We start from the raw sequence: 24,871 nt of genomic DNA, 5'->3' as shown, positions 1-24,871 counted from the left end.
TTCAACTTCACGTTTAAGAACATCTGTTCATTTTACTAAAATAATTTAAATTTGCTCCTTTTTCTTCCTAAGGTCTTGCCAACAAACCCAATCCGGTACCACAAGCAAGTTTTAGACACGTTCTTTACACCTTCACCCCAGCCAGTGCTGTAACAGTAAGCAAAAGCAGAAAGGACAGATGATGGTAAAACCTCCCCCTGCAACGCCCCACAGCAAGAGGAGCCATCGCAGCTAAAGAACACTGTTAAAAGACCATCCTGCACAGATGCGTGGTGTGCGCCATCTGCAGAGAAGCAATCCAGGCCATCGTCTTTAGCATTCCTCTGGGCACATCGTGTGGGAGAGCTCCAAATTCTCGCAACCCAAGAGCTGTGTTTACTGCACCTGCTTTTTCACTATTGTCAGCTACAAAGAAGAAAAAGAGCTTAAATTGCCACAATTTATTTCTGACAAACCAGGTTATTTTTCCCTGCCAGTGATGATTTGCTGTGTAAGCATCTGGTAGAAAACTGTCTTACCAGATACTGAAATCTGAGTGAGTTACCTGCAATTCCCTAAACCAGTCTCTTTTCCCTTCCTTTTGCTAAAGAGCAGGAATGGGGAGAGATTTGACAAAAGGTGAAGGAAAAGTGCAGAGCACCAAGGTACATTGCTGCCTTAAGGAAAAAAAAAAAAAAAAAAAAAAAAAAAAGAGTATTTTTCCAGAAAGGCCAGGAAGGAATCAATGACAGAAAAGGTTTTTTTTACCATGCCAATAAACAAGCTGTGAGCACTGAGGACGCTTTGCTGTCCTCCCCACACCACCGCACCCCAACAGAGCCCCGCTGGGGAAAGCTCCTGGCCACCCCCCCCCCCAAGAGAAGGCCACACCAGCCAGGTGCCACCTCCCGGCCCTGCCCCGAGCCTGAGGAGAGCGACGGGCGGCCCGCTGCCTGCTAGGCCGCGGCCGTCGCATAGCAACTGGGGGGGGGGAAGGGCACCCCCCGGTCCTTAACTAGCCGAGTGGGCCCGCCCCCTCCTCTATCTTCCCTTCTCATTGGCTGCTCCTCCTATGATTGGCGTGAACGCTCACCAGTTCTCACCCTCCACGAGCCTCTCCGGCGTCGGGGGTGTGGTGCTACCCGGAAGACGCCACAGGAAGCCGAGGGCAGGAAGGGGGGGCGGAACACAAGAGAGAAGGATCCGCTGCGATCGCCAATAGGAAAGGAGAAGAAGTGCGGTTCAGCCAATGGCAGGGCGCGGAGGGCGGGGTCCCTGGGGGCGGGGCTGTTGTAGCCGGCAGCCGGCGGCTCCAGGAGGCGGCAAAGGTGACGGGGGGGACCCGGGGCGGGGGAGGATCCTGAGGGCGAAGGGGACCCCGGGGGTGCTGGCGGGGTTAGGGGGACCCCGGCCTGAGGGGAGGCTGGGGGCTGCGGGGACCCGGGCCGAGGTGGGCCCGGTGGTGAGGAGGATGCCGGCCTGAGGGGAGACTGGGGCCGGGGGAGGGGGGGAGGAACCGGGGGTCCTGGACAGGGAGGAGCTGGGGGTGAGGGGGGCCGGGCTGGGGAGGGAGACGTGGGGAGGGAACGGCGCTGGAGGAGGAGCGGCGGCTGAAGGGGAACAGGGGGGTCTGGGGGCGGATTTCCACACCGGGAGGACGCGCAGGAGCCTGGAGCCTTTGCCTTCAGGGGTCGCAGGGCTGGAGGAGGGCTGGGAGCTGGGGGAGGGAGGAGGTGGGTAGCTGTGCCATACATGTACGGGACAGAGCTCCTTCAATCCCTGCAGAGCCTGGTGCCCATGCTGCTCATGGGCATCAATGTCTCCTCCTGCTGCTGCTGTCACATTAACATGTAGCGGATCCCATAAGGATTTGCGTTACACCGAATACAGCGCGCACCCTGGCCTGATGTGCTTAGAGGTGGCAGGGAAAGGTGGGTGCTTGGGATAACTCCTAACAGCTGTGACAGAAACCCAGAGGATGTATGCACAAGTCCACGCAGGTGCCACGTCTCCAGCACCACGCTTGCCCCATGACACGGAGCTCTGGCTAAAGCTGTTTCTCTTCCCAGGTGGGAGCAGTGGGAAAGGAGATGTTCCTCGTGTCTGCACTGGAAGCAGGATGAATCTCGTGTCTATGGCGACAGATCCTGAGTTGAAATGGATAACCCTGTGGGTCCGAATCAGGTGGGCGGCCGTGCTTGTGCTCCTTCTGGGCTCACTCGTGATGCTGCTGCTCCCGTTGGCTGCTGTGGAAGACCAGTGCCACGCAGTGCTCAAAGGACTCTCCTTCCTGAAAAGTAAACTGGGTGCAGGCTCCTCAGGGGTCACCAGATACACAGGACAAACAACTGGACTAAGCGTGACCTCCAATGGGCTGGAGCTGCTGGTGCTGAAAGGCAAAGCCTCCCCAGGTAAGAGTGTCCCCAGGGCAGGTGCAGGGGAACAGCTGACTCTCTGTATAATAACAACCCACATCTAGAGATCTGTTCCCCCCTACCTGATGATCTCCTGTACTCCATAATGGTAACGAACTCTCACTGCCCAACTGCAAATTAACATCAGCTGTAAACAACCCAGAGGTCAGACATGCCATAGCCAGCCTGACTGCATTCCATTGCCCTGCACCACAGAAGGGCGATGTGCTGGTGTTCTCTCAGCGCTGCTTTGCCTCTCAGAAGTTTTTCCTCATGACTTCAGTACTAGTAAGTTCTGTTAAGGTAACTGGAATACAGAGTATACTTAATACACAGTAACCTGGGGTACACGGCATTAATCCTGAAATCCTGGCTGTCATAGAACAGCCTTTCTGGCAATGACAGGCTGCAGTCATTGCCTTTATTGGCCAGGACGTTAATTTGGAAGACAGTCAAAGGAATCATTACCATTCCAGCACTGTATCTTTGTTCACTTTAAAGCTGTTATTGCTGGGAAGGTGTTTGATAGTTCAGTGAAAAAACAGAAGTGCTGTAAGCAGCTGTGGGCTGTGCTGCTAGCAAGAGAACTGGCATTATTGCCAAGAGAATGTATTTAAGACTCTGTGTCGCCCCACACAAAGCAGCCTGGTGGCTGAAGCAAGTTTTGCCGGGATGGCTACACGCCTGTGGCCAGCTTGAGCCATGCTGCTCACAGATTATCCCTCACCACGCTTCCTGCCAGGAACAGCTCTGCTGCCACGTACTCGGCCTGTAAACGTGGCATAAGCCTCTGCGCTTGTAGCCCAGCAAAGGCTGGAATACAAGTTCTCTGTTACAGTTCTGACAGACTGACTGGCTTTATTTAATTTTTGTATCAGTGAACAGTGATGGTCTCCAGAGGTCTTCAGTAAAACTCACTACCCTGTTATCTAACTGTTATTGTTGCATTTCAGAAGTGAAGTTAGAAGCCAAAGCAGCTCTGAATCAAGCCCTCGAAATGAAGCGCCAAGGAAAGCGGGAGAAGGCCCACAAACTCTTTGTGTATGCCCTCAAAATGGACCCTGATTATGTGGATGCCCTGAATGAATTTGGTATCTTTTCTGAAGAGGAAAAAGACATTCTTCAAGCTGACTATTTGTACTCTAAAGCACTAACCATTTCACCCTGCAACGAGAAGGCTTTGATTAATCGGGACCGGACGCTACCTTTAGTTGAAGAGATAGATCAGAGGTATTTTAGCATTATTGACAGCAAAGTTAAAAAAGTGATGGCAATCCCCAAAGGCAATTCTGCCCTGCGCCGAGTGATGGAAGAGTCCTATTATCACCACATCTACCACACGGTTGCTATTGAAGGAAACACTCTGACGCTGTCAGAAATACGACACATCATTGAGACCAGATATGCTGTTCCTGGAAAAAGCTTAGTGGAGCAAAATGAAGTGATTGGCATGCACGCAGCTTTGAAATATGTCAATACCACGCTGGTATCGCGGATAGGCTCTGTAACCATCAGTGACATCTTGGAGATACACCGGAGAGTGCTGGGCTATGCCGACCCAGTGGAGGCAGGACGGTTCAGGACTACTCAGGTGTTTGTAGGACATCACATACCACCACATCCCCAAGATGTTGAGAAACAGATGCAGGAGTTTGTGCAGTGGATTAACTCAGAAGATGCCATGAGCTTGCACCCTGTGGAATTTGCTGCGTTAGCCCACTACAAGTTGGTTTACATCCATCCATTCGTAGATGGCAACGGAAGGACCTCGCGCCTGTTAATGAACCTCATACTAATGCAGGCAGGCTACCCGCCCATCACAATCCGCAAGGAGCAACGGGCCGAGTATTACCATGTCTTAGAAGTAGCCAACGAGGGCGATGTAAGGCCTTTCATACGCTTTATTGCTAAGTGTACTGAGACGACTCTGGACATGTTGCTCATTGCCACCACAGAATACTCCGTGGGCTTACCTGAAGCAGATGGCAGCACTGCTGGATGCAAACAAACTATCCCTGTCAAGACCTGAGGGTTGTGGACATTCAGGAGCCAGTGAACACGTGGGAGGACAGAACGCCAAGCCACTCAGTATTCCTGCTGGGAAATAACTCAACAGGAGGTGTCACTTTTTAGCATTTCATTTATTTAAAGTGTCTTACATTGGATTAAATTAATATAATTTATTTATATACATAATGCCAAGTCGAAATGTGAACTGTTGATGTTGACTGTGCACTACAACTTGCTTGTGCTACTGGAAGGAGGTGGGGAGAGGTGGCAGAGGGGCTCAACAAGCTGAAGCAGAATTTAGTTTCTCCTTAAAATTAAGCTTCGAGAAGCCACTTCAATCACAACCCTTCACCTAGTCAGTCAACTGCATCATCTTACCTTGTCAAGGAGCTGCTAGGCAAGACAAAGTCTTAACTGAGTTGTTGCTTTTGTGTTACCTCTTCCCTGTTGTTCAAAAAAAAAAAAAAAAAAACCACAAAAAAACCCAACCCCCAAAACACAACACTTGCAGTAATAGCACTTTCCCAGCTATATTAATCAGACTCTTTCCTGTCAGTCATACAAGTCTGACAGTACTGATCAGGAAGGAGGCTAAACTCCAGTTCAGCAAAGGCATCTCTCCCCTCCCACTTCTGTTTTCACTAGCACTTTGCATGTTTACTTTCAGTTGCCTTTCTTAGGGTGAGTTTTGTAGAACAAGAAGTGGGAAGTATTTGGTTTAAGATTACAGATGATGTGACTGAACAAGAGAAGAAATGCTCTCTGACTTATTTCACTGAACTGCGGAGTGCTTTTACTGTACTTCAGACAGAAGGACTACCTAGCACTGAGGCTTTGCCTCAGAGCCCAGGAAGCCCTGGGAAACTGCAACTGTCCTTATACATTTCAGTTCAGGGTTTGAAAAGAACTTGCTTCTGCAAAGCTGCGGGCAGAAAAGGTTATTATACATAACTATGAGAGACAATTATCAATTTATTATTTATCAACTGTGCCATTTTGGTAAGAATGTGTTACCAAAAACTTCAGTTTCTTCAATCTACACAAGAGAACTTTTCACAATTAATTACTAGGTCATGTTATTACTGTGATGAATGCGTCAAGAATCCCATGAAGCCTCTTTGTGCTGCAGTGGCAGTTAGTGTAGTATGTGAAAGCTGCTGTGCCGTTCAAAGCAGCATACTTTATCTTTGTTTTTAAGGTAAAAGCACCTGCAGCCTAACATAGAAGAATAGCTCCCTACACCCCTGCTTGGCAGTTGTGCAACAGCGTAATTGATCCCAACAAACATCTCTGAGGTCAGAAAACTTCCATTCACTCCAGTTTAGAGTGCTATGAAGCTTAAACCCTTTGCAAAACAGCATAAGCTGTTAGACTGTCCCAGGCCAGTGTTAAGTTTCTTCCCTTCTAACTCTCTCTTACTTGCAAGGTAGTTAGGACACATTTTATACAAGCAGACAATAGGACAAGACTGGGAGTTCTCTATATGCTACGGCACCACTCCATGCTTATGTACCAATTACTGCTGACAGGGAAAGCAAACAATAAATGAGGAAGGTTGTTCTGTCCTTACAAAGTGTGCTTATTTTTGTAGTGCAAGGTGAATATAAATAAAATCTGCACTTTAGAGCTCGGTGGAAAAAAAAAAAAATGTTATTTTAGTAACAGATTAATAAACTATTTTAATATTAAAAGTCTTTGTTTGGAATAGGCTGTTCTCAAAACACTCTTCTGCTGCAGTGAACTAAAAAGCAGTCACAGCTCAGTTTGTGGAGCAGCAAGTGGCACAGTGCACATCCTGGCTCCCTGCAACTGTACTGCAGCGTGAGGTGTTACAGAAGGTTCCAAAGCAGCAAGTCTAACCCCAGCAGCCAAAGGAAACTTAAGTGCCAGCCTTAGCATTCCCACCTCACGAATCAAAGCTTCTTATTGAAGTGTTATTAGAATGTTTCTAAGCTGATTTTGAGATACAAGCCCACTGTATCATCAGGATAATACTGGATGGCTAGCCAAAGAGGCTGCACACCATACAGTGACAAAGCACCAACAGAACTTGCTCCCTTGCTGTATCACCACAGCTGCCAATGTTACATGGTTCAATCATTTCAAAGTAAAGCCAAGTCAAGTTAGCACAGAATGTAAGCACTGAAAATAGTGTTTATTTGCAGCAGTACTTGTGTTGTACAAGTGAAGTTGGTACTGGGGTCCCCCCTCACATTTGGCCCCTGCATGTGTTGACTTCTAGAGTTAGCATCAGTTTTAGTCAGACAAGCAGTAATATTTCTGTCCAAGATCACATACCAGATTATTTTAAAGTCTGAGGTGATTACTGAAGTGATTCCAGGATATTTGTACTAGATGGAATGAGCTACTTAAAGGTATGCAAGTGATACCATGTATCTCAGTGCACCTGAGAGGCGAGGTACATCCGTATTACCCAGCTGCCATAGGTTAAGTGCAGTTCCAACACCCACATTTAAACAAAAGCAACGGTATTTATAGAAAACCTTTGAGAACTTGAGTTTAATAAACCAAGAAACATCAGCTTGCACTTCACATTTGTACAAAACCATACAGAAACCACCTGCAAATGACATATGAGCTAGCTAGCAAAAACAACAACAAAAAAAATGGTCCTCAGCAACAACATGTACAGCTTTTATGGGAAACAAAAATTACCAGATCTAAGTATTATCTCATGACACTTAAAAATAATAATTTTAATGTCTTTTACAAATACACAATATAAAAAACAGGTCAACTCAAACAGAACATTAACTGCTGAATACATATATATGTGTATTTGTGTATATACATATACACACATATGTATAGAAACTCTCCCAATACTAAAATAGGCCATTGTGGTGAAGTTACTAGCATCTGCCATTTAACTCTTAATGGAAGGAGATGAATGTCCCTGCATGTGTGTGTTTAGGTGTAAAATGGGTTCATTATCAGAGAGAATGACTGCATCACAATCTGAACTGACCAGTAGAGCTTGACAAGGTTATCACTAGGCTTTCACATTGCATCTCATTCATTAATGAAAGAGAAATATTTATAAAGTATTCTTAAAACTTGATGTGGCACCCAACCTGTACAGGAAATATTTCCCCCCCTTGTTACCCTCAATATGAGGGATCATATAACGCCATTTTACCAGAACATAGTTTAACTCTTTGCTCTTAGAAACAGAGGAGAAAAACCTGGATTTGTACCATCCTACACTGATCTTGATGAATGCAGTAGTCCAGAACAGTATTTACACATGATTGTGACTGGCGTTCTCTCCTTGCTAGCATAAGGACACAACATGGCTTCCATAAAGGCATTTCACATTTTACCAGACCCGCTGACTGCAGACTTTTTGCTCACTTTTTCAGTAGCATCTTGGCAAAATCAGCATTGGACATCTTTTTAGGCTCCTCAGGGGGTTCGGATGAAGTTGCTGGTGAGTTCTGGACCATCCCATTCTCAGCCTTAGCCACAGGATTACTCTGGCGCTGTAACGCACGAGGCATCATTGAAAGCTGTGTCCTTCCCTTTCCTCGCCTGGAGAACAAAAAGTGACATTTAAAAATATCCCAGTGCTCTTTGAACACACTGTTTTAGCTTGGGGAAACACAAAGGACTTTGTTCACTATGAAGAACACTCATTTAAATGTTATTTCTGTCATTTGTTTCAGTAATAAGTAGTGCAAAGCTTTCAATGGGTGCCCTTTGAAACAGTATACCTAAGTCCTGGCAGAAAACAACTGCCCGACAGCCCCCAGAAACTGAAGCTCTGTGGTTTTCTATAGGGCACATGCAATACAACACCAATGCAATGCAAAGCAGCAGGAGCACTCTAAAAAATGGAAGAGCAGCCTTAATGCTTACTGCAAACAACAGCTGGTTCTCCAGAATGAGAGGACATGGAAGTTATTGGTGCTTAGGTGCTAACATCAGATCCAACAGGATGTCCAATAGCCAATACTTTCAGTCACTACAGACCTGCTTCTATTGTGAAAGAAGAAAAATCTGCTTTTCCTCATCAATCCAGCAACCCAATTTTTTTACAGTTAAGCACCTTTTAAATGTTCTCTCATGTTCTAGAGAAGATTCCTACATTCTAGTGTATAAAGAAACCCAGTGTTTCCTTTTTAAACATTGCCAAGCAGCCTCCCTCACCAATACTTACGCTCCGTAAACCTGTCGTGGTACCGCAAACTGCGAGGCTCTGCCTGCCTCAGGCTTGTCTGGCAGCTTTCGGAGAGGTGGATTACTGATCGCCACCTTGATGACGTGTTCCTTCACTGTCAAGCCATCCATTTTCAGCACAGCCTGCGAGGCCTGAGCTTCATTTTCATATTCCACATAGGCCAGGCCCTAAATAAGGAAAAGAGGTAACCTACATTAGTTTTAGTGCTTCTGTCTCTGCATGACTGCTTTTGCAAATAATTTGGCCAGCTGCTAAGAAAATCGTACAGAAAGCAGACCTAAACATGGCTCAGAGTCCCAGTATTCTTTAGCTGAAAAAGAAAAATTCTTATTGACAAATCTACAACCTGCACTTCTTGACTCTCATTCATGATGCCCTAATTTGTGGAAGATGTATTAAAAAGGAAAAAAAAAAAAAAGAAAAAGAAAACCAAGATACCAGTAAAGTAAACATAATAAACTACCATGTCAGTGGCAAGTCTTCCCTTTGAGATGTACATTACACATATATCCATGCTGAATCTGGTATTGAAAAGATTTGGATTCATAGTGGAATAAAAGATAAATCAATCTGTAGAGCTAGAACAGAAAGCTAGAACAGAAAAATATATATACTCTCCCGTGATTCTTCACTAAGCTACAACTCATACCTAAGGAATCAAGTTGCCAACATAGAGCCATCATGGCCACCTTGGTTTCAAGAGCGGTAAGACCCATCTTAAGCAGCTCCACCAAAACTGACAGGCGCTGTCTCCAAAGAGACTGGCTTTGCTGCCCTGAGAGCAGGGACTGGTGACAAAAGCGTTCTTTGCAGGACCTGGATCTGTGCTGACTTCATGCAGTAACAGCTGCTAACCACACTGCTGCTGGTGCGCCTTCAGTAATTGGGTCTTATTTCCAGCAAACAGAAAAAAGGGCAGCCCCCAGCATCTGCTATGGCAGGCTCCTACAGCAAGTACACTAGCTGGGAGGCATCACCTCTCAGTTCTGTTATTGTTATTCTTCTAAATGACATTCAAACCCTTAAGCTGCATTTTTGGATTATCCCACAGGAAATACACAGATTTTTTTCTTTTACATCAGATTCAAAGTACATTTATTTGTGGTTTATACAGAATCCCAGCTGAAACTAAGTTCAGAACGTGGATTGCAAGACTTGGGATACACATGACAGCGCTCGTTACAAGGTATGCATGCAACAGGAACTGTACTTGAGATACTGCCAAAAGCTAGAAAATACATCAACCCCAAGATGGCACCTGTTAGAAGTGCCCAACATTCAGATATGGCCGAGGTGTCAGGTAGAATTTTGGCAGAGCAGCAGCTGGTTTAAAGTCTCTTATTTAACAAGGAGTCATTTATTCCAGGATGGAAATAATGAGCCCTGTCAGAAAGAGGTGCCTCTTTTCTCACTGGCATATCTGTTATTGCAGCAGGTGTTATGAACAATAGCCTCAAGAAACTGAAGAAAGGGAGGAGGGGACTCGGTTATACCAGGTGAACCCTGTCTAGTCAGTTACTTTAAAAACAAATATTCTTTGCAGACTTACTAATGTCTACTTTTATTATACTGATAGTGCTGTAAACATCTTCCCCTCCATCCCATTTATATCACACATACTACTTGTGCAATTTAAGAAGTATTTTGGAAAAATTCTTCTTCCCCTCCTACTTCTTATTTGTTGGCACAAAGGCACACTGTGCTATATAAATCCAAGCATTTCTACAAGTTTTAATGCAAAGCCAGGTTGGCAACTTTTAAATACAAAACCTACTTTTTGTATCCAAACTTCATAAAGAGCTTCTTTTCAAAGAATTTCTTGAAATTAAAGAGTGGATTAAGGATGCCTACCTTGGGTTTTCCAGCTCGGTTAGTGACCAGCCGAATGTCTTTCACATTCCCATGTGCTTTACACACATCTTCCAGCTCTTCCTTAGTGCAGGAAAATGGCAAACCAGATATGAACAGTTTATGTTTCTCCAGTGTAGTGCTATACCTGAACACCTGAATAAACAAGGCAGCTGTTAGTTCACAAACCAGTCAGAGACTCCAAGGATTTTAATCTATTACACCCCTAAAAGGTTATCAGAGTACTTCATATCTGCATGATCCAAAACTACCTCAAAGCCATGAGTAGTATCTTGAAAGATATTTGCATATAAACACATGCACACACTAAGGACTTGCAAGTAAATGCTTCTAAACATCTATGTCTCCTTTACAATGAGGGCAGCCATTGATAACGTCTTCTTGCTTAGTTGTCACCATCTGAACATTAAGTTTTTCTGTACAAAAACTCCATAATGCAGGAAACCACTGATTACACAACTGATCTCTAGTACAGACCATTAACAAGAATGAGTGGGTTGTGTAACAAATGCCCACAGCTGTATGACTCAACCAAAAAAAGTACTTCACAGACCGAGATGCTCAGGTAAGAATCTGGGTACATCACACCATTAACAAGGTGCTCAGATTAGCAGATTTCTGCAAATCTTGGAGTAAGCTAATGTCAATCCTGGTTTATGGCAAAGTAACATAAGACGCAAGAACTCCCAGAAAACAGTTTTACTGCTAAGACATAAAATTACCATTCCAAAATAGCACAACATGAATTCATTAGATGCAAGCACTCTGAAAGCAACATACTCTGAAAGCTTTCCTATGCAGTCCCACTGTTCAACCTATTACCTGAAAGAATAAAAGTTTACCTTAAAGTCTGGATTCTTGTTCTTGTCAACACATGGAGAAACAAACATTGGTCTTCCCTCCACAACTTTACGATCCAAGCCAAGAGCTTGGAGAGCAGATTTTTCTTCCTTGAATTCTACATAGCAGTAGCCCCGGAAAACCCCCTTGTTGCTGAACACTGGACGGATTTCTGCTACCTCCCCACAGCTCTCAAAGAGCTCTTTCAGTTTCACTTCAGGATCTGCCATGTTGTAGGAAAGGTTGCTGACAAAGACAGTAACATTATCTTTACTGCTGTCATGTAAAACTTTGGGGATGTCTTTTCGACTGGTAGATGCCTTTTCCTTCTGGTTTGCTGGGCGATCTGGCTTTTCAGGTCCACTTCTTCCAAACAGCCCAGTTTCTACCTCCATGTCTTCTTCAGGAAGTACACCATCACCATCTCCCTTGTGTCTCTTGCTGGGCTGCTCTGCCGATTAATGAAATGGAAAGCCTTACTAGAAAAAAAATTACACTATGTCCTTCAGCACTGAAATTATGCCGTCCTCTATTATTACCACTACAGAGTTTGGAAATGGCACGTGAAACCACAAATACAGTGACAGGTATTAAAGACACAAAATAAAAATCTGCCTCAGGTTTTTAAGAATGAGTAACAACAGATTATTTGACCAAGACAGCAAGTATTTAGATGAAAGCAACAGGGATATTTTTTCCTTTTTTCTGTCAGTTACAACTACTGATTCATGTTCTTTCTCTTTGTCTAATAGGAAAAGTAAGAAACACAAAAATGTAAGAGCTCTCAAAACTCCCAGGGGCAGCAATCTATTAAAATCTTCTGTTACCATCCCTTCCAAGAGACTGCTACAATACTGAATAACCCAATTTAGACACATGCCTCAGCATCATTCAACAAGTCAGGAAAATGACTATTTTTTTTTTTAAACAAAGAAGAAAAACAAAATCACTATTACTCTGAAATACAAAAAGCCCTAGAGAAGTTCTTATAAACATATACTTCTGTTGATCACAAACCATTTAGTCTTGCTTTCATTTCACTATCACAAAGATCTAGGAGAAAGAGAGCCTGAATAGATGGCAGCTCTAAAGATACCACTTCCTCACTGCCTCTAACAGAAGGGAGACAACCAATAACCCTGTTGCCAGAGGTCTGAAGTTTGGCTTTTTTTTACCTTCTTCTTCTTGTCCCCATTCACCCTCATCATCATCATCTGCTTTGCGCTTGTCTCCAATCCTGTTTTTTTTAGCCTTTTTGGAAGCTTTCTTTTCTGCTCGAGCCTGCTTTCGTTGTTCAGCTTTCTCCTCCTCCTGCTTTGCCAGAGCAGCTTCTTTCTCAGCAGCCTACAAATATGCAAGATATTTTTTTTTTTCTAGTGACTGCAGATTGCAGAGCATTTTCTAGAGTACTGAACCTGGAGGGGTTTCTCCTACGCTACATTAAACACAGTGCTAATGGGATCATCATTTAAAGCACTTCTCAACTGTTTGCTCTTACAGCTTTCCCAGAGTGCACATTATTACTCTTGTAACTGTCCAAGGGTCAAAAGGTAAAAGATAGAAGAGTATCAAAAGAGGTTAACCATAGACTAAAATCAATATTTCTAAGGCTTTAAGACAATTCAGGCTTATCTATGGGAATCAACATTAGAAAACTGACATTCAGACAAGCATGATTCTTAATATAGGTATTTCCTATAAACTGCTTAGATAATTCAGAGTTCTGACCTTTGCTCTTTGTTCATTAACTCGAGCCAATCTGTTTTCTGTTTTTTGAACAGCTGCATCCCAGTCTTCCAATGTTCCTAAAGGATTAAAAAAAGCCTTGTATTTAGCTTTCCCATAATTTGAAAACACAATTCTGGAAAAATAAGAGTCAATGAGTTCATGGAACTTCCTCTTAACATTAACCATTACACATGAAAATTCTAAATATAATGAGTAGCCTTCAAAGAAAAAGAAAACAAAAAAACCAAGCAGAGCAGAAGCCTCTCATTTATAATATGACACTCCAAAAAGGCATGCAAAAATCCAGTAATTTCAGCAGGCTCCAAGTCAGGCCAGAAAAGAAGAAAAAAGGAAAGAGCTGCTTGTGTATATTACAGCAGTGAAAAGAAAATAAGCCTTCACCAGAACACAAAACACTAGATCAAAAGTCACTCTGTATCATTGTACACTAACTGGACTAGGTAAAACAAGATGACATGTAGTTAGTTACCTTCTATTCTCTCGAGTGTGAGCAGCACCTCACAGACGTGCTCTGGATAGTCACTTGTGCACTGCACAGCTCGATGCAAGGCCTTCCTGCAGTGCTGAGTATCACCGTGAGCTCTGCAGTAGGGAAACCATGGCAGTAAGGAGCAAATCCTCCACATCAAGATTACAAGACAGGACACTTAACTACATTCTATGCAAATGTTTTTCCTCCTTCCCCAGCAAACTTGCACTACACATTGTTGCTGTAATACTTCTCAAATATACTGCAGAGCTTCTGTAAGAAGCTCAAAAGCATATTATAAACCCATATGAAGTATACCCATACTAAGTATCTAAGTCTTGTCTCACACAGAGAGGAAACTAAAAAGGTAATTAACTCTTCCAGCCAGCCAAGCTCTTACCTTTCTAGGTTGTAATACTCCAGCCACATGTTAGCGTATTTGGCATTTCCTTTAGTCATAATGTTGTCCCAGAGTTCTCTGGCTTTCTGCATGTTGTTACATAAGCGGGCCTGAAACACAGCATCCAAAGCACTCAGTATAATTTAGGATTATTTGTTCAACGCCATTACTCCCCTGCCTCCCTCCAGCCCCCAAAACAAGAAAACACCACAGATGATGCACATAGCCCCAGGAAGACAGATCTTCTCCTTAGAGCAATCAAAGTGAACACCTAACGCAATCCTACTACTGAATAATACTTCCCTGCCCACCTGTTATATCAATCTTGGTTTCTGGCTCCCACATACATCTCATTTTGGTCATTATAAAAAAAAAAACTTAGTTGCTTCTAAACTTTTCCTTTCGTCATCAGAGCACTTAAACACAAACCCAGTTCTCAGTCTAGAATTTTTTAGGAAATGGAGCAGGAAGGAGTGCTTAGGAAAGGGCACAGGGGAAGAGGGGAAATGGATTAAGGCACCCAAGTGGGATTCACCTGATCTAAATGTAGAGGTACATGAGTACACTAGACAGCTGACTTATTAGAACTGCTTTAGCATAAGCTGCATCACACCTGGATGTATCCACTTTCTCCCTTCACTAAGTGGACAGAAAGTGAAAGTAATTAATTCAGATTCAGGCCCACATTGTTCAGGAGGATTACAATGCCCAAGACTTTGGCAATCCATCCCATGCATTATGCCCAGAAAAATTATAGCACAAAAGTAACATGACTTATCCTGATTCGTATGAGCCTGTGGCAAAGGAAGGAAAATAAAACATCCACTCGCAGGCAGTGACTGCACCAGCACACTGATACCTGTACTAGTTTGAAACTAGTTAGCGTAGGCAGCACTAAACTAGGCAGGATTCAAGGCAGTTCACAGACACAGTGTGCAGTTCCAAGCCACTGTGGCTAGCCTGATAACCAAGTTACTACTCACACATTTCTGTGCCATACTGCAGTCACAGCAGTACAAACATGCTAACAATCCTGACCACCTTCTCACAGAGAATGCTGTTTCTTTCCTGGGATGTTGTGCTTTCAGTATGAATCTATACTACATGCTTGACCAGTCCAGACACAGGAGTGGAAAAAGAAAGATATACTCATTGAAGTTACCCAGACAAAATGCCAAAGTACAAAAGAATTGCATTCTGCACTTGGAGTGTTAAAATGATCAATTTCCTCTAGTCTACCAATTTAAACACAGCAGGTAGAAACATCACCTCAACTCTTGCCCAGTTCTGCATGATGGTGCAGGATGGATCTCCACTCTCACTGAATCCTGGGAATAAAAATAAGTACTGTTTGTGAATGGCTCTTGGAAATAAAGTGTTTACTAAACAAGTTCTACATTGTAGATGAAATGTTTATCTGTAGCTTTCTTAAAATGTGAGACCCTTGAAGACCAGTTAAACATTGTGTAGAAAACTGGTCTTACAAAAAAATATTTTGAAGAAGAGAAAACAATATATCAGATGATTTAACTTACTCTCTTCTACTTCTTGTTTCAAGTACTCCACAGCACGTGCAAATGCAGACCGCAGCTCTTCTAGTTCTTTACTTGAGTCTTTAGAAGAAAGAAAGAATTGCCTTAAAATAATAATTTAATTTTCATCTCCTGTCCACTACAACCTCTCCCTAACACCCACAGTTATTTTACTGGGAGGTGGGGGAATGAAAAAAAAAAAAAAAAATAGGGGCCAAAATTTATTACTTCAGTAAAACTCACTACATGCATAATAAAAAAAACATCTAGTACCTAAAATATAAGCCAGGGCATTTTTGCAAAAGCACAATCTATTCTGTCAGCAAGGAGCTGCTTTAAACCAAGTTCATATATTTTATAGACACTAACTGGCCAGAAAGTAGTTTTTGTGAAAGATAGGAAACTACTGTTAAAATTTTTTAAAAAGTAATGCCACTGCTTCAGAGAGGTACATAGAGGACAGTTCAAATATTTATTCACACATATACCATATATACCTTGTGTAAAATCCACCCTCCTTCTTAGGTAATCAAGATATGCCTGCCAGATTTCTACGTAGTCCGTTGCCTGAATAAAACCTGCATTCAGAGCTTTTTCAAACATTTCTGAAAGAAAACAGGGAAAACACCCACACAAACATATTTACTTTTCAGATATTGACAAAATTAGCAAGCCACAGTGTATAGCACAAAAGTATAGACACCTTACATTTCTAGGAAGACAGGAAAACACAAGAAATCCTACATATAGTAAATTGGTTTAGAAAGTGAATTTAAAAGCCAGTTTAATTCAGTAATGTTCATGCAAGGTTGTTCATTGCTTGTTCAGAATTGAAGCTGCTCAGCAAAAGCAGCTTTGCCCTAGAAGCACACTACTGTACATTTCATCAGCTTTAAGACTGTTGCAGCAGGATGAAAACAAATCCTACAACGTCCTACAAGTCACCATTTGTCACACATTACTCAGAGTGCAGAAAGCAGTTCTGTACTGTAAAGAAGCTTCGCTGAGATGGTCTTTCTTTACCAGAAATAATGCCGTGATCAACTCTATGCCTCTCCATCGCCAAAAGATATCTAATCCACAGTCCAACCGTCCAGGGACAGTTCCTAACAGCACGGTCATGAGCAGACAAGACCAATTCTTTCACTTTCAGCTGCCGGTCCTGAAATAACCATACAACAAAGTTTTAAGTTCCTGGTAGCCAGAGAGACCATCCGAGACAAATACAAGCTTACAAGGAGCCAACACCTTAAAAAGAGTACTTTCATTTTATATTTGAAAAACTAAGACAAGATGGGTATTTTAAATTCTATATTCCTAAAAACCCAGTGAACACCTTCAAATCAGAAAGGATATGCTCAGGAGCAACACAAACAAGAACTCCACACCTTATTCAGTCTGCAATACCTAACTGTCTGCTTCTAACCAAGCCAGTTAGGTATTTTCTGCCAATGAGATAAATATAATAAAGGCACTGAGTAAATTCCCAACTGTTCTTAGTACGTTAAGAAGAGGGGAGGAAAGGATACAAGAAAGAGGGTGCACACATAGCCTACTCAGGCAGTCGCTGTTCCACCCGCAACCTGCCGTCTCAGGCTGGTAAGATAAAGAGACAATGGAGCAACTCAGCCTAGATAAGCCTCCTGTAGAGAGTTACACTGATCTCTTAATAGATTGCCCTTCCATCCATAGGTAAAGCCCTGCCTCTCAAGTTCAATATGATTTTCAAACTGCACAAACTAGCCCACATGTAAATATAAACTAAACATCTGGGTTTGTTTCAGCTTGTTGGTAAATTAAGTTTTTTGTTCTCCACCATAAAACATTCCAGAGAGCACTGGCAACCCTCAAACAGGCACTTTCATTAATTTATCTGTGCCTCCTGAAGGACAGGCAGGCTCCCCAGTGATTCAGACAGCACTGAACTGCTTTGCCTACAAAAGCTACAAGAAAAGGAGGGACATCCTCAGAAGCAATGCCTTGCTACCAGAGACAATGCCAGGGCTTACAGTACAGCTGGTTACACCTAGCCAACCCTTTGCCAGATAGCACAAACCTCGATGCCCACCCCCAGTTTAATTCCGCAGAGAAAACACACAGCTAGAGGAAAAAGTGAGGAAATACTCACTTGATCAATAAACACACCACTGAAAACAGAAAGAAACCAAAAGGTGAAGTGAAAATCAGCTTCTGAAGAATTTAAAGACTAAGGGATGGGACTGAGTTAGAACTTACTGGTCATTTGTTTGTTAGACACTAAGATTAAAAAAAAAAAAAACCAAAAACAAAAAAACAAGACAGGAAAATAAAACCTCAAACATCTGTTTTTTTCCTTACCAAATATTGGTTGTAGCGTGCCCAAAGATCTGGCACAAGGCAGTTCTCAGCCAAAGCCCTCTCATAGATCAACTGAATGCGAGCTGGATCACCTGCTTTCATTTCAAAATCAATGTAAGCTTGATATTCTGCTAGCTTTGGTGTTTCAGCACCCAGCTATAAAACAAACAGGGATACAAAAAATTAAAGTCGTCTAAATAAAGCACAATTCAAACAGTTCAATTGTTACTCAGAGTAGGTCTCTCAAAATTTCAGACAAGAGCTTGGCCTCTAAGTATCAACAGCTTTTGATTTTCACATATCTCTGAATATCACCCTGGTTCTTAAGCCATTCAGATCCCTACTTTTTACTCCTCTTAGCCTAGCATACTCATCAATGCTGGAGGAAACAGCCAGAGTACTCATGCGCACCTCAGGGTGGCCCGACACAGTCAACAGATTCAATAGTTTCCAGTATACCCAGTTGTGAGGCTTCTTGCACATTGCTCACAGCTGAAAGAGTCACCTAGTAATACTCAGCTGCTTTATCTCTGAGACTAGGGAAAAAAAAAAAAAAAAGGGGGGGGGGGGGAGAAAAAATCACCCCAAAGCAATTAACTCTTAGTTTTGAAGCAAGGTATAAGTAACAGCATTACCAGTGCCTCTTCATATGGTTTACACTTCTCCAATTGCTGTAGAGCTTTTTTGTAATTCTTTATTATTGTTTCTGGTATTGGATCTTCTGACCATTCCTCATATTCAGCATATGAAGCCTCCATATCTATTAAAACAAACATGAAACACCATCAATAATGCACTTATGGGACTAAATAACCAGATTTCAAGCTACGTTTGATTCTAACACATATTTGTATTTTTATTTACGCTTTCGATCTTAACTGTCACACTACTGCATGCTTAAAGGGTTCAGACGCTTCATCTTATACAGTGCACTACAACACAAATTCAGGGCAAGTTATATTAAAACTACCTATTTGGATTTAGAAAACTAAAGTGGCAAGATTCTCCCAAGGCTTTAAAGAAAAGAGAAGAAGCCAAATTCTTTCAATATGCAAATGAAGTCAAAGAACTGTACTTAACTTTCTCCTATAAGCAAAGCAGCAAGAAAAGGGACTCAAGGAGTTTAAAGTATGAGCTAGATATGGCAGGATTCTAACAACACAGCTGTCAGCACGTACTACTCCGTACCAACCAAGGTTCTTATCCAGTGATCATCACAGCTGAAGTCCTAGTTCCTAATAGTCATGTTTTGTGCTCATCACTTGTACTTAAATAGCCTCAAATTATGTAATGAAGAAACAGATAAACCAAGTTTCAATGAGTAAGAATATTTCTGAACAAAAGGGATCTGTGCATTATTCAAGAGGCCTTAAAGACAGGCAAACGTCATTGATTAAAGAATACACAAGTACTACAGCTACAGCTTGTGTGGCTCTACCAAAAGAATAATCACAACTAATGCCTGGATCACTGTAACACGGCTTATCCATGCCATCTCTCCAAGTGCACCAGCTCTTACCTAACAGCGGGATCCCCAGCTGGCGCCTGAACAGCGTGTGGATCTTCTCAAGCTGGCTGCAGAGCATCTGCTGCTGCTCAGGAGATGGAACACTGCCAGGAGCTGGCTACAAACAAAAGGATTGAAATTTAATCAGTTCCCTCAAGTCCAAGCTGATGAACGTGATGGGGTATTGTTTATGAGTTGGGGGATCTGGGCTCCAAATGACTACATGATCCTTGAGGAACAGACACAGCCAACTTGCATTTCAGGTCACTGCTGTGAAAGCTAAAACTTGGAAATTGCTAGACTCAGAAGCTGGATGAATGTGAAAAGCATTCCTCACTGAAAGCTGACACATGCACAGGGAAATGATAACCTGAAAAAAAAGTAAGCAGCATGCGATCGTGCCATTTCACAAACCCACTGTGCTGCCAAATGGTTTTTCAATAAATCCTTCGTGTGTGCACAGATGATTTAAAACTTCCAGCTTTCTTTCTGTTTGTGAATGAAAGGCTGTTCTCCCATTACTCCTTTGTTACAAGCATTTCATAGAATGGGGTTGGAAGGGACCTCTAAAAATCATCTAGTTCCACCCCCTCCCTAGCATGGGCAGGGACATCTTTTAACTTCCGAATAAGCTACAAAAAATAAAAAGAAATATTCACATTCTGGCTATCTTGTAAAAGGTATCTTTCACAGATGTCAAACTGTATGTTCCAGGGATAATACACTATCATCCAAAAGTCAAAAAAGTGTGAAATAATGAATGATTTAAAAGCTGAAGTAGAAAACAGTCTAGAAATGTAAACATGACTGACTACGTTGCAAAAATATTCACTGGCAAGAACATCATTTAATAATGAAGCTACTCAATTTAAAGCTATTCTTGCCAGTTCAAGCTAAAGCAGCAGAGTGAAACTTTGCGTCTGGAAATGAGATTTTTTGATCTTATTTAAACACAAATCCATTACTCTATCAACTAAATACATAGAATGTTTTTCCCAGACCAAAAGGGTCAGTTTCTACACCTGAAAAGAAACAACTGTGTGACATTACAGCCTCTTTTCTCAGAAGAGACTGATGAAGGGGTAGCACAAGATGACTTCAGAAACTACACCACAACTTACTTCTTACAAGAGCCCAGGAGACCAGCCTTACCTGTGCCGTTTCCAGTATGGCGTTCTCAAACTCGCGGTATGCTTCCCATAAAGCTGTTCCTTTCGTCACATGCAGTCCAACTGCAATTAATGCTCTCTCAAATATTGAGCGAACTTTCTCAATTCCTCCTTCCTGACCAATGCCACCAATGGAATACTGGGCATATTCCAACCAAATTTCAGGACCTAAACAAAGTTATGAGAAACAGATGACCTAATCCTCTCAAAAATAAAGGCAACTCTCTGCTTCCCAAACACCTCATTTGCTGCATATAATTAGACCAACACAGGACAATTTTCTTTACCATTCAATGTAGTAAAGAAAAGTTAAACTATTTTATTCCATGCTCTTGGTTCAGCACCAGCAGCTACAGTTTTCTTCTGAAAGAAGTCATTCTTGTGGTTGTTACTGACACCAACCATATGCCACCTCTGGTACACAAGCTACATCAGAGATGCATCAAGACCTCCTAACAGCAACTTCACTTTTCTCGAGCACACATGCAGAGCTCGGACCACAAAGCTGTCGCACTCCTACATAACTCAGATTGAAGTAGGTCCTTTTCCTCTTTCCAGACTCCTATACTCACCTGTTCAGCACCTGCTTAAGCAGCATAACTATGAAGGTGAGGAGGAGGTGCCAGAATAGTGTTAGCTGCCTGGCACCTCTCCCACCAATAGCAGTCTCTGACCAAAATAGGTTCAGGGACCCCCAGCAGAGACTATCCTACCAATGGATGTTAGATTGCACATCTCAGGCTCCAGAAATTGTCCTGCCAAACCCCAAGTGCAATCCACCCAGCAGATCCAGAGAATGCCTCCTCTTAGTTCTTCACCTCTCCATTCCTCCTTCCTGAACGATCACCAACACCCTGCGAGACCAGCTATGCCGGTGCTGTAATATGACATTCTGTATATAGCTTCTGCAAGGGATTTGCCTCGATGTTACCAAGCCCTCTGTTTCTTCAGGCTTCACGTTTTCAGCACCTTATCACAATACCCAAAGGGCACGCAGTTACTCACTGTTTTAAGCTAAAAGTTTTAAGCTACAGCTGCAGCCAGGTCCTGACAAATGAAGACAGCACATACTTCCCTCACTTTTAACAAGGATGATCAGAGTCCGGTACTACAGCATGGCTAGGGTTACCTACTTCACAGGGTTTCAGGAATGCTGTCTCCCAGACAGTAATTACAAACTGTTCCGAAAGAGCTATCACATAGCGGAAGTGGCAGCAAAGACTGTGCTAACTAACACAGAAGACAGGAGTAGAAATGAGCCTTTTAAAAGCATTCACCTTCCTCAAAGAAAGAGCTAAAGAACCCGTAACGGGTAATGGAGAAAGCATTCACTAAGTGAGAACAATACCTGCTACTCTTAGAGACTAGAGAAGTGCAAAATATGCATTTAAAAGTTCTTACAACATTTGCTTAGAAGATCTTAAAGACTGCAGTAGCATTTAAAGCATTGCCTTTGAATGGCCTTAACTCCAATGCTTCAGAAAAACTGAAAGTTACTTCACAGCAACATTTTTGGTCCAATTTCTGCATTATATCAGAAGGAAGAAACCTTTCTAGAAAAAGAAAGCCATAATCTGAATGCAACACAATACATTTTATAGCATATATTAACAACTTACAGATGTAGTCTTTCACAGCTCTCTCAAACAGTTCATAAACCTTCTCTCGCTCAGAGCTTTCAGAAGCCATTTTTATCTCATCCTTCAACCAGTCCAGCCAAATTTCTGAAAGGAAGAAGTTTAGAACACATCACCAATGTTCAGAAAGAATAAGTTAAATCCACTTGTTGAATTTTTTGTGAGAGTTTTTAATAACAATCTTAAAAATGGGGAGGGGGCCAATGGAGAGAAGACAGCAATTTTAGCCTCCACAACTACTCACAGTTAATTTAAAAGTTTATTATAGACCTTTTCAAATTGGTACTAAACAAGACCACTTATATTTAAAGAGAGCAGAAGTTGCAAGCAGCAATTTATCAGTACCTTGGGCAGAGGATCAGTATGTACCAGTAACCAAAGAGGCATCCAGAGGTACACCCTTTCTCACACTTTTACAAGAAACAGTAAATGGCTTTAGAGACTGCAAGTTTCCACACACATATTAGGAAACCTTCCCTTGCCAAGGCTAAAAGCACACTGGCAGAGCAGCCTCTGCAATATTTACACTGCCTCTATGTTATGAATAAAAAAGAAACACCCACTTCAAGGGCTACCTATAACTTCCACCAACATCGTATTTTTTTGCTGCTTGACTGTGAAATTAAACTTTTGGCAGGAGTTTGGGCTCTGAGTCACATTCACTGACTAAGTGACTGCAGCCGTTTCAGTGCTGCCATCCCACAGCTGTATGTTACCAGCCCTACAGCAAAGGCAGCACAAGCAAACGTACGCCTGTCCCTGGGCTACAGCAGGTTGCATCCTAGCAGCAACTCACCCAGCTAACAGACAGACAGACTGGAGTAGGTGGGCGCACACAAACACCCCCTCTCACCAGTTCCAAGCTACCACAGCAGCCTCTGGCAGAGGACAGGGCAGGACAGTGCAGTCACAAGTGGCAAGAACTCAAATTCCTGCAACAGGCTCGCTACCCTGTGTCTGGCAGACGCCAAGCTCAATGCTGGCCATTAATACCAGCAGCATTCAGAGTTGAAGAAGTCCCAGATCTGTTCTTTCAGGTTTCTCTGGACTGGAACAATGTTGTTGAAGCCTGGCACAAACATATTATTTCACTACTGAAACAATGGTATTTTACATGGATGATGGTTAAGCTCTATCAGCTGCAACATGAGAAGAAGATGTTCCATACCTTCAGTAAGTGGAAAGAGCTCACTCATCTTCTGACGAGCTCTCCTGAGCTTGACCAGCTCTCCCTCCTGGCGGAGCAGCTTTATCAGATCCAAGTGACAGTTATAGTCAAAAGCATTGATGGAAAGCTTTAAAAAAAAAAAATAAATTTTTTTTTAAAAAGCACTGTTGAGTGATGGACTTGAAGAAATCAGAAAACAGAAAACATTTAGCAAAACAGAACCCCATACTCTCTTTTGGGGCATACAAATCTCATCATGTGTTCACATAGCCCAAACAACACCTACCTCCCTACACAGAGTTGCACCAAACTTCACTATTGTTTGCAAGATGCCTTCAGGTCACAAGCAGACATTTATAAAAAACACTTCCAAGTTTAACTGAGCTTTAAAGTTAAGCTTAGAGCTTTGCTTATGCCTCTAAGCTCTGAAGGTTACTGCTCAGCAGTGCAAATGCTAACACCAGCAGTACAGCTGCAGAAACAGACCCAAGAGTGCAAAATGAAGAAAGCCTTTTTCAACAGAACCAAATGTGGTTTGATTTCTTCAAAAGCAATAAAAAAAACCCCAGACAGCTAGCTGAGTTTTTTCCAATGACTACAAACTGTCCCCTAGCGCTCTCCTCTCCAATTTCCCCCTCAAAAAAACCCCAAACAAGCCCAACCGAAACACTTAGTTTCCACTTAAGACTCCAAACATTCACGTCTTGACAGTTCCCAGCGTCAAACTACACGAGCAGCCACACATTTTTTTTTATTTTTTTTTTTTCCCCAACTACCGCCGCAGCTATTCCAGCAGGCAGTCACAAAAAGGAAGACCCCACTAAGGCCGGGTCTCCAGGAGGAGAGGCCTCGGTTCTCCGGGACGAGCCTTCCCCGGAGCCCCGGGGCCGACGCGTCTCTCATAGCGACGCGGGCGGGCCACCGGCGCAGGGCCCCGCCCGGCCTCCAACACCACCTCCCCCGGGCTAAGGGCTTGGACCGGGCGGAGGCCGCGGTGCTACCCCACCGCCCCCTCCCCACGCCGCCACCGGCCCAGCCGGGCCCCACCTGCTCCTCCAGCCGCTGGATCTCAGCCTCATTCTCCTTCTCCTCATCTTCTCCGTCACCAGACGATTCCGAGTCTCCCTCATCCTCTGAGTCACCCCCCGACTCGGGGTCACCCTCCGGCAGCCGCTTCTTCTCCTCCTCCTCCACCGCCGCCACCGCAGCCGCCTCGGCTCCCGCCGCCGCCATCTTATGCAGCTCCCTTCACAGCCAGCCGCGCTCCGCCGGCCTACGGGGCTGTCCTCGCGGCGCCTGTCCCTCCGCCGCGCACTGCCGCCGGGCGAGCGCTGCGAGAAGAGGGGCGACCCGCCTCCCGCAGCACCCCGCGCTCGGCTACGCACCGAGGCTACGCTGCGGTGAGGGTCGCCGGGGCCGGACCCCTTGTCTTCTCGGTTAAGGCGCAGGCGGAGTCGCGGGCACCTCGGGACCAGGTCCTCAGGGGGCCTCCGAGGAGGGCCGGGGCGTGCGCGGCACCGCCCGCCCGCCATATTGAGTGTGGCCGCCGCACATGCACCGGCTATCGCGATAAAAACGGCGTCGTGACTG

The 24,871-nt window shown here is 43.5% G+C and overlaps 2 protein-coding genes across 4 annotated transcripts; one reads left to right on the top strand and one right to left on the bottom strand.

The window, feature by feature from the left end:
- Nucleotides 1-1,228: 1,228 nt before the first annotated feature.
- On the top strand, nucleotides 1,229-4,888 carry FICD (FIC domain protein adenylyltransferase). 2 transcript variants are annotated; one of them, XM_030024638.2, is made up of 3 exons: nucleotides 1,229-1,307; nucleotides 2,049-2,390; nucleotides 3,347-4,888. In XM_030024638.2, the coding sequence occupies exons 1-3, from the start codon at nucleotides 1,229-1,231 to the stop codon at nucleotides 4,420-4,422; spliced, it is 1,497 nt and encodes a 498-aa protein (XP_029880498.2). In that variant the 3' UTR covers nucleotides 4,423-4,888. The 2 variants fall into 2 exon arrangements, with proteins under 2 accessions (XP_029880498.2, XP_029880497.1); XM_030024637.2 differs by lacking the exon at nucleotides 1,229-1,307 and adding an exon at nucleotides 1,579-1,910.
- Nucleotides 4,889-6,908: 2,020 nt separating this feature from the next.
- On the bottom strand, nucleotides 6,909-24,549 carry SART3 (spliceosome associated factor 3, U4/U6 recycling protein). Of its 2 annotated transcripts, none has more exons than XM_030024634.2 (19): nucleotides 24,329-24,549; nucleotides 23,282-23,408; nucleotides 22,096-22,200; nucleotides 20,460-20,644; nucleotides 19,320-19,425; nucleotides 18,436-18,560; nucleotides 17,801-17,956; nucleotides 16,487-16,625; nucleotides 15,961-16,068; nucleotides 15,467-15,544; nucleotides 15,201-15,259; nucleotides 13,932-14,041; nucleotides 13,532-13,644; nucleotides 13,042-13,118; nucleotides 12,489-12,657; nucleotides 11,316-11,764; nucleotides 10,456-10,608; nucleotides 8,584-8,771; nucleotides 6,909-7,955 (listed from the first exon to the last, which is right to left on the bottom strand). In XM_030024634.2, the coding sequence occupies exons 1-19, from the start codon at nucleotides 24,512-24,514 to the stop codon at nucleotides 7,775-7,777; spliced, it is 2,814 nt and encodes a 937-aa protein (XP_029880494.1). In that variant the 5' UTR covers nucleotides 24,515-24,549; the 3' UTR covers nucleotides 6,909-7,774. The 2 variants fall into 2 exon arrangements, with proteins under 2 accessions (XP_029880494.1, XP_029880496.1); XM_030024636.2 differs by having other exon boundaries at nucleotides 11,316-11,766; nucleotides 12,494-12,657.
- Between the last annotated feature and the right edge of the window lie 322 nt (nucleotides 24,550-24,871).

The sequence above is a fragment of the Aquila chrysaetos genome, chromosome 9 (genome assembly GCF_900496995.4).
Source record: "Aquila chrysaetos chrysaetos chromosome 9, bAquChr1.4, whole genome shotgun sequence".
In the NCBI taxonomy this organism is placed as follows: Eukaryota; Metazoa; Chordata; class Aves; order Accipitriformes; family Accipitridae; genus Aquila; species Aquila chrysaetos.
The sequence above is the reverse complement of the archived record's forward strand: the minus strand, read 5'-3'. Positions and strand labels throughout refer to the sequence as shown.